The 10,000-nt window shown below is 48.8% G+C and overlaps 2 protein-coding genes across 2 annotated transcripts in view; both read left to right on the top strand.

Moving 5' to 3' along the window:
• nhej1 (nonhomologous end-joining factor 1) overlaps nt 1-10,000 on the top strand; it is a gene marked incomplete at its 3' end in the record, with an annotated part of 58,415 nt that overhangs the window by 22,417 nt on the left and 25,998 nt on the right. The window lies entirely within an intron of this gene.
• LOC310854335 (ras-related protein rab7-like) lies at nt 5,595-6,242 on the top strand (the record flags this gene model as incomplete). The annotated part of the gene is made up of 1 exon (XM_083758933.1): nt 5,595-6,242. The coding sequence occupies one exon, from the start codon at nt 5,595-5,597 to the stop codon at nt 6,240-6,242; it is 648 nt and encodes a 215-aa protein (XP_083615059.1).

Here is a 10,000-nt window from a genome sequence, read left to right as displayed (position 1 = left end):
CTCAATATTTCAACCTCATGTTTCTATGTCGGTGGTGCTCAATATTTCAACCTCATGTTTCTATGTCGGTGGTGCTCAATATTTCAACCTCATGTTTCTATGTCGGTGGTGCTCAATATTTCAACCTCATGTTTCTATGTCGGTGGTGCTCAATATTTCAACCTCATGTTTCTATGTCGGTGGTGCTCAATATTTCAACCTCATGTTTCTATGTCGGTGGTGCTCAATATTTCAACCTCATGTTTCTATGTCGGTGGTGCTCAATATTTCAACCTCATGTTTCTATGTCGGTGGTGCTCAATATTTCAACCTCATGTTTCTATGTCGGTGGTGCTCAATATTTCAACCTCATGTTTCTATGTCGGTGGTGCTCAATATTTCAACCTCATGTTTTTTCCTCATATGAGCTTGTAGATCTGCTATTTTTCAATAGTTAAAGAATAACGTAATTAAAATGCCTAAAGGGGTTCCCGCCCCGAATGGGTTAAGTACAATTTAAAGGCGTTTACACTTTACTGGAGTATTTTGTTATTTAATCTTTTTGTACTTCTACTCCACTACATCTCAGAGGCAAATATTATACTTTTACTCCACTACAATTATTTTAAAACTTTAGTTACTGGTTACTTTGTAGATTCTGACTCTTTGAAACATACATTACCCACTTCAGCCCTATGTATATATATATATATATATATACATTTCGGGCCATTTGAAAATAGCCGATCTAGAAACTGAAAACTTGTATAAAAATGAGACTTTTACTTAAGGTGTAACAGTATTTATACACATTGCAGTTTTGATACTTTTACCAAGTTAACCCATTCTCACCGGGCACCCATTTTGGTGTTAGCATCATGTTATGCTTTAGCTATTGAAAAATAGCAGATCTACAAGCTCATATCGCGCCACCGAGTGGCGCGATACGAGCTTGTAGGTCTGCTATTTTTGAAAAATCGAAGAGCGACTGACATTTTTAGAATCTGATCTCAGGTCAGAATGGGTTCATCAGACCAGCGTGTGTCCGGCGGAAACCTCGTATGAATCTGATCCCAGGTCAGAATGGGTTAAAAATGCCAGTACTTTTTCCACCACTGCAGAGTGCAGACCGCTACATTTGCATATGCTCAGGAGTGTATGCGTGTGCGTGCGTGGTGTGCATGGCGTGCGTGTGCGGTGACTGACGCAGGGATTTTGGGTTTCCGGGTGCTGACAGGCTGTGTTTGGCCGAGCGGAGCAGCACCAATTCTGCTGGTCTCCGGCCCGCCGGGCCGGAGACCAGATTACTGTAGTATTCCACTTGTCGTCAGCAGAATGCAACTGTCACCGGTTTAACCCATTTAGGCCTGAAAATGTTTTTTTTTTTTTTTTTTTTAACACATTCTGACCTGAGATCAGATTCATACGAGGTTTCCGCCGGACACACACTGGTCTGATGAACCCATTCTGACCTGAGATCAGATTAAAAAAAATGTCAGTCGTTCTTCGATTTTTCAAAAAATAGCAGACCTACAAGCTCGTATCGCGCCACTCGGTGGCGCGATATGAGCTTGTAGATCTGCTATTTTTCAATAGCTAAAGCATAACATGATGCCAACACCAAAATGGGTGCCCGGTCAGAAGGGGTTAAACCTCATGTTTCTATATCAACCCCCATCAGAAAATATGTTCGCTCTGAAAGAATATATTCAAACATTTGGGCCACATTTTCACGATTAAAGAAAAATAGCAGACCTACAAGCTCTCGGTGGTGCGCTTGTAGATCTGCTATTTTGCAATAGCTAAATTATGACATAATGTTTGAAACACCAAAAGGGGTTTAACCCATTCTGAACGGGCACCCATTTTGGTGTTGGCATCATGTTATGCTTTAGCTATTGAAAAATAGCAGATCTACAAGCTCATATCGCGCCACCGAGTGGCGCGATACGAGCTTGTAGGTCTGCTATTTTTTTTTAAATCGAAGAACGACTGACATTTTTAGAATCTGATCTCAGGTCAGAATGGGTTAATCAGACCAGTGTGTGTCCGGCGGAAACCTCGTATGAATCTGATCTCAGGTCAGAATGGGTTAAAGGGAGGAAGGTTTGGGTTGATGGGCTCCTGACAGCTCCACAGCAACGTCACAACAGTCTCACAATAACAAGTCACTAAGTAACTTCACTCAAGTACTGTACTTAAGTACTTTTACTTTACTGGAGTATTTCCAAATTTTAAATAGGCTACTTTTAACTTCTACTTCCACTACATCTCGGATCCAAATATTGTACTTTTTACACCATTACATTTATTTGATAACTTTTACTTACTTACTCGAATAGATTTTGAACCCAGACTTTTACTATAGTAACAGAGTAATATTGATACTTTTACTCAAGTTATAATAAAAAGTGTGACTACTTTGTGATTTCCTCTCCCACAACGCTACACTGACTCTACTTGACAGCTGAAGACACTGTGAGAGACCCATCATGATGAATAGAATTTGTAATAGATTTATTCCTTCCTTCTCCGTTTGGGTGAATCATTGACACGTTAAACAGGGACTGAGTGTCTTTATCACACACACCTGAGGAATTCAGGGCCCGGGTGGGAAGTGGGCGGGGCTCGGGGAGCAGGGGGGGAGGGGGAGGACTCATAAGACCACGTTTCTCATCTTGTGGTACGACGGGGAGGCCTTGTCACATGGCCGAGGGGAAAAGACGTCAATAATAAAACAACAGGCATATAGGACAGAATGATCTAAAAGGAAAGGTGCAGGATCATGTCGGTGGTGCAAAGGCTTGTGAATATAAAAATGTTTTAAGTTGTGATTTAAAAGACAACAAAGGCGCGGTCGCCCCTGAGCCTCTTCTTTGTGTGCGGAACCCCTAAGAGACCCCCTGTCTGCTGACCTGAGGGTCCTGGTAGAGGGGATAGGATAGGAGGTAACCCCTAAGAGACCCCCTGTCTGCTGACCTGAGGGTCCTGGTAGAGGGGGTAGGATAGGAGGTAACCCCTAAGAGAGCCCCTGTCTGCTGACCTGAGGGTCCTGGTAGAGGGGGTAGGATAGGAGGTAACCCCTAAGAGACCCCCTGTCTGCTGACCTGAGGGTCCTGGTAGAGGGGATAGGATAGGAGGTAACCCCTAAGAGACCCCCTGTCTGCTGACCTGAGGGTCCTGGTAGAGGGGATAGGATAGGAGGTAACCCCTAAGAGACCCCCTGTCTGCTGACCTGAGGGTCCTGGTAGAGGGGGTAGGATAGGAGGTAACCCCTAAGAGACCCCCTGTCTGCTGACCTGAGGGTCCTGGTAGAGGGGATAGGATAGGAGGTAACCCCTAAGAGAGCCCTGTCTGCTGACCTGAGGGTCCTGGTAGAGGGGATAGGATAGGAGGTAACCCCTAAGAGAGCCCTGTCTGCTGACCTGAGGGTCCTGGTAGAGGGGATAGGATAGGAGGTAACCCCTAAGAGACCCCCTGTCTGCTGACCTGAGGGTCCTGGTAGAGGGGGGATAGGATAGGAGGTAACCCCTAAGAGAGCCCCTGTCTGCTGACCTGAGGGTCCTGGTAGAGGGGATAGGATAGGAGGTAACCCCTAAGAGACCCCCTGTCTGCTGACCTGAGGGTCCTGGTAGAGGGGATAGGATAGGAGGTAACCCCTAAGAGAGCCCCTGTCTGCTGACCTGAGGGTCCTGGTAGAGGGGGGATAGGATAGGAGGTAACCCCTAAGAGACCCCCTGTCTGCTGACCTGAGGGTCCTGGTAGAGGGGGGATAGGATAGGAGGTAACCCCTAAGAGACCCCCTGTCTGCTGACCTGAGGGTCCTGGTAGAGGGGGGATAGGATAGGAGGTAACCCCTAAGAGAGCCCCTGTCTGCTGACCTGAGGGTCCTGGTAGAGAGGGGATAGGATAGGAGGTAACCCCTAAGAGACCCCCTGTCTGCTGACCTGAGGGTCCTGGTAGAGGGGATAGGATAGGAGGTAACCCCTAAGAGACCCCCTGTCTGCTGACCTGAGGGTCCTGGTAGAGGGGGGATAGGATAGGAGGTAACCCCTAAGAGAGCCCCTGTCTGCTGACCTGAGGGTCCTGGTAGAGAGGGGATAGGATAGGAGGTAACCCCTAAGAGACCCCCTGTCTGCTGACCTGAGGGTCCTGGTAGAGGGGGGATAGGATAGGAGGTCGGTGATGTAGGAGGGGGGCCAGCCCATTGAGGGCTTTGTACACAAACAGGAGGGTTTTGAACTGGATTCTGAACCGGACCGGCAGCCAGTGGAGAGAGAGGCCAGGACAGGGGTGATGTGGTCTCTCCTCCTGGTGCCGGTCAGGAGTCTGGCTGCTGCATTTTGGACAAGTTGTAGACGGGACAGGGATGACTGACTGATCCCAGTGCTGTAGAAGAGGGCATTACAGTAATCTAACCGGGATGATATCAGTGCGTGGATGACTATTTCAAGGTGGTGCTGTGGAGAGAAATGGTTTGATTTTGGAGATGCAGCGGAGGTGAAAGAAACTGGATTTGACTATTGCATTAATTTGTTTATCGAATTTAAACGCAGAGTAAAAAAATACTCCTAGACTTTTAGCGTGGGGTTTGACAGAAGTGTAGAGGGTGCCGAGATTGTTTTGGATTCTGAGTAGTGGAATCACTACTCAAATCCACTCTTTTAACCCATTCTGAACGGGCACCCATTTTGGTGTCAGCATCATGTTATGCTTTAGCTATTTAAAAATAGCAGACCTACAAGCTCATATCGCGCCACCGAGTGGCGCGATACGAGCTTGTAGGTCTGCTATTTTTGAAAAATCGAAGAACGACATTTTTAGAATCTGATCTCAGGTCAGAATGGGTTCATCAGACCAGTGTGTGTCCGGCGGAAACCTCGTGTGAATCTGATCTCAGGTCAGAACGGGTTAATTTCAAATGCATTTTCCATGGCGGCCACCTCCACCCCCTGGAGTCCTCGCGAGGGAGTTTGTCGGCCACATAATGCTCATGTCCATGTATGGGCATAGCGGTCGGATCTGTCACTCTGGACAACCGGATCTCCATGTATATGCCTATATATGGGTATATCGTCTTTGTTTGTATGTCCATGTCTGAGTCACAGAGTGGCCAGAGTATCAAAGTCTGTTTGTATGTCCATGTCTGAGTCACAGAGTGGCCAGAGTATCAAAGTCTGTTTGTATGTCCATGTCTGAGTCACAGAGTGGCCAGAGTATCAAAGTCTGTTTGTATGTCCATGTCTGAGTCACAGAGTGGCCAGAGTATCAATGTCTTGCCCAAATTTGAAGTTCCACACTTGGCGTCATGTCATCAATGACTGAGACCACAGCCCTGTCCAAATAAAACCCCAAACATAGAGCGTTTTCAGTGAAAGGCGTCTTAATAGTCTGTAGTGGTGGTCGGTGTGGATAGCTTAGCTATTCAATTATCTCTTTAGAGTAGTGTAGCTGCTATAGTGTTTTATAATATACCCCCCGAGACCAGGCAGACACAGAGCTTCTGTTAACATCCAACCAGGCTAGAGGTAGAGTCCCTAGAGGTAAAGTCCCTAGAGGTAAAGTCCATAGAGGTAAAGTCCATTACCCCACCGCATCAAGTCCAAACACACAACATGGAGTCCAGGAAGAAGGTCCTGCTTAAGGTCCTGGTCCTGGGAGACTCCGGGGTGGGAAAGACCTCCCTGATGAACCAGTACGTGCGACGGCGCTTCTCCAACCAGTACAAAGCCACCATCGGCGCCGACTTCCTGACCAAGGAGCTGACGGTGGACGGCCGGGCGGTCGCCATGCAGATCTGGGACACGGCGGGCCAGGAGCGCTTCCAGTCCCTGGGCCTGGCGTTCTACCGCGGGGCGGACTGCGCCGTGCTGGCCTTCGACCTGACGGAGCCCGAGAGCTTCGCGCACCTGGAGAGCTGGATGGACGAGTTCCTGGTCCAGGCGGGGCCGCGGGACGCCGCCGGCTTCCCCTTCGTGGTGCTGGGCAACAAGACAGACCTGGTGGCCGAGAGGCGTGTGAGCGCCCAGCGGGCCGCGGCCTGGTGCCGGAGCAAGAACCTCATCCCGTACGTGGAGACCAGCGCCAAGGAGGCCGCCGGCGTGGAGCAGGCGTTCCTGGCGGCCGCGCGCGGCGCTCTCGCGCGGCTCGCCGCCGCCGAGGAGGAGGAGGAGGAGCCGCCGTACGGGACGGAGACGTTCCCCGATAATAAGACCGTCAAGCTGGACGGGAACAGGAAGCAGAAGGAAACGTGCAGCTGTTGAGAAACGGAGGTTGATTTCCATCCATCCATCTTCAACCGTTTATCCGTAGTTGGGTCGTCTGACAAAAAAAAAAGTTCGTCGACTACCTTTTTTCACTGAAAACGAAATAAAAAACTAAGCTACGATGAGTAAGACGTAATATATTGACAATTAAAAACTAGGCTAAAATGTTACTGGTGGAGAAGAGACCCATTAGAAATAAGTCATTTTATGATGGTTGTGCTCTGAAAATAGCAGATCAAGCATGTCATTATAGTAGAAAATAGCAGATCAAGCTCATAGCGAGCTTGTAGATCTGCTATTTTTGAAAAATCGTGAAAATGTGGTGCAAATCTTTGAAAATCTATTCTTTCAGAGCGAACATTTTTACTCAAATCGTTGCTTCTGGGGGGGGGGGGGGGGGGGGTCCCTGGAACAACATATTTTCAGATGGGGGTCCACGGCCAAATACAGATAATTCTGGGGATCCTTGACATGAAATATTGATTACCACTGATATAAAAACATGAGGTCTTTCAGAAAACATGATTTAGAAGACACAGGCAGACGGAAGAAGAGAAGAAGACCCTCTTACAGACGGCTCTTTCGGAGCCACGTCTTAAAAAGAACAATGACTTCACCATGAGCTTGTAGATCTGCTATTTTTTAATAGCAGATCCGATTTAATCCTAACCCTATCTTTGAATATATATGTTTTCAAGTAAACATCTTTCACTCAAATCTTTGCTTCTGGAGGTCCCTGGAACAGAATGTTCTGAGAACACGTATCATGTTGGGGTCCTTGACATGAAAACCTTTGAGAACCACTTCCATAAAACTGTCAGGAATTAGAAGACATTCTCATAATCCGGATGCCTCATGTCTTCATGGCTTATGTCCATTTATAGCGGCTTCAGGTTGCTACTGTACTCCGTTCTATTGTACCCCCCCCTTGCAGGGAGGTGGGGGTGGGCATGTGCCTTTGGGGGGGATAGGGGTGGTGCTGTAATTGAGTACCAGGCCCTTCAAGGCCCCAGTAATCATCCTTAACTGATAGCCGTTTAATGCCCTAATAGCCATGTTGGCCCACGTTGTTTTTGTGGTGGTGTGTGTGTGGAGGGGAGGGTGGGGGGTGGGTGTGTGTGTGTGTGTGTGTGGGGGGGGGGTCGTCCCCGCAGCATCCCTCTCTGTCTCGTCCTCTGTCTTTCCGTCGGTCTCCCATCTCGCCGCTTCCCTGCTGTTCGTTCGTTGCGCACACTTTCCACAGGGTCATCCCCATGAGTGCCCGGCCCGGCCCTGTAATTTAGGCTGCTGTGGCCTGGCCACAAACCCTTATTCAGGCCCTTGTCACAAACCATCTGGACTACTGCAATTCTCTTTTTTCTGGACTCTCCCAAAAAAATCCATCAATCGCCTTCAACTAGTTCAAAACACAGCAGCCAGAGTTCTTACAAAGACCAGGAGATATGACCGTATTCCTCCTGTTCTCGCCTCACTGCGTTGGTTACCAGTCATGGAGATATGACCGTATTCCTCCTGTTCTCGCCTCACTGCGTTGGTCACCAGTCAGAGATATGACCGTATTCCTCCTGTTCTCGCCTCACTGCGTTGGTTACCAGTCAGAGATATGACCGTATTCCTCCTGTTCTCGCCTCACTGCGTTGGTTACCAGTCAGAGATATGACCGTATTCCTCCTGTTCTCGCCTCACTGCATTGGTTACCAGTCAGAGATATGACCGTATTCCTCCTGTTCTCGCCTCACTGCATTGGTTACCAGTCATGGAGATATGAGCGTATTCCTCCTGTTCTCGCCTCACTGCGTTGGTTACCAGTCAGAGATATGACCGTATTCCTCCTGTTCTCGCCTCACTGCATTGGTTACCAGTCATGGAGATATGACCGTATTCCTCCTGTTCTCGCCTCACTGCGTTGGTTACCAGTCATGGAGATATGACCGTATTCCTCCTGTTCTCGCCTCACTGCGTTGGTTACCAGTCAGAGATATGACCGTATTCCTCCTGTTCTCGCCTCACTGCATTGGTTACCAGTCATGGAGATATGAGCGTATTCCTCCTGTTCTCGCCTCACTGCGTTGGTCACCAGTCATGGAGATATGAGCGTATTCCTCCTGTTCTCGCCTCACTGCGTTGGTTACCAGTCAGAGATATGACCGTATTCCTCCTGTTCTCGCCTCACTGCGTTGGTTACCAGTCATGGAGATATGAGCGTATTCCTCCTGTTCTCGCCTCACTGCGTTGGTTACCAGTCAGAGATATGACCGTATTCCTCCTGTTCTCGCCTCACTGCGTTGGTTACCAGTCAGAGATATGACCGTATTCCTCCTGTTCTCGCCTCACTGCGTTGGTTACCAGTCAGAGATATGACCGTATTCCTCCTGTTCTCGCCTCACTGCGTTGGTTACCAGTCAGAGATATGACCGTATTCCTCCTGTTCTCGCCTCACTGCGTTGGTCACCAGTCATGGAGATATGACCGTATTCCTCCTGTTCTCGCCTCACTGCATTGGTTACCAGTCAGAGATATGACCGTATTCCTCCTGTTCTCGCCTCACTGCGTTGGTTACCAGTCAGAGATATGACCGTATTCCTCCTGTTCTCGCCTCACTGCGTTGGTTACCAGTCATGGAGATATGACCGTATTCCTCCTGTTCTCGCCTCACTGCGTTGGTTACCAGTCAGAGATATGACCGTATTCCTCCTGTTCTCGCCTCACTGCGTTGGTTACCAGTCAGAGATATGACCGTATTCCTCCTGTTCTCGCCTCACTGCGTTGGTCACCAGTCATGTAGATATGACCGTATTCCTCCTGTTCTCGCCTCACTGCGTTGGTTACCAGTCATGGAGATATGAGCGTATTCCTCCTGTTCTCGCCTCACTGCGTTGGTTACCAGTCATGTAGATATGACCGTATTCCTCCTGTTCTCGCCTCACTGCGTTGGTCACCAGTCAGAGATATGACCGTATTCCTCCTGTTCTCGCCTCACTGCGTTGGTCACCAGTCAGAGATATGACCGTATTCCTCCTGTTCTCGCCTCACTGCGTTGGTTACCAGTCAGAGATATGACCGTATTCCTCCTGTTCTCGCCTCACTGCATTGGTTACCAGTCATGGAGATATGACCGTATTCCTCCTGTTCTCGCCTCACTGCGTTGGTTACCAGTCAGAGATATGACCGTATTCCTCCTGTTCTCGCCTCACTGCGTTGGTCACCAGTCAGAGATATGACCGTATTCCTCCTGTTCTCGCCTCACTGCGTTGGTTACCAGTCAGAGATATGACCGTATTCCTCCTGTTCTCGCCTCACTGCGTTGGTTACCAGTCAGAGATATGACCGTATTCCTCCTGTTCTCGCCTCACTGCGTTGGTTACCAGTCAGAGATATGACCGTATTCCTCCTGTTCTCGCCTCACTGCGTTGGTCACCAGTCATGGAGATATGACCGTATTCCTCCTGTTCTCGCCTCACTGCGTTGGTTACCAGTCATGGAGATATGACCGTATTCCTCCTGTTCTCGCCTCACTGCGTTGGTTACCAGTCAGAGATATGACCGTATTCCTCCTGTTCTCGCCTCACTGCATTGGTTACCAGTCAGAGATATGACCGTATTCCTCCTGTTCTCGCCTCACTGCGTTGGTTACCAGTCAGAGATATGACCGTATTCCTCCTGTTCTCGCCTCACTGCGTTGGTCACCAGTCAGAGATATGACCGTATTCCTCCTGTTCTCGCCTCACTGCGTTGGTTACCAGTCAGAGATATGA

The sequence above is a fragment of the Protomyctophum parallelum genome (assembly GCF_964188405.1).
Source record: "Protomyctophum parallelum genome assembly, chromosome: 23".
Lineage (NCBI taxonomy): Eukaryota > Metazoa > Chordata > Actinopteri > Myctophiformes > Myctophidae > Protomyctophum > Protomyctophum parallelum.
The sequence above is the reverse complement of the archived record's forward strand: the minus strand, read 5'-3'. Positions and strand labels throughout refer to the sequence as shown.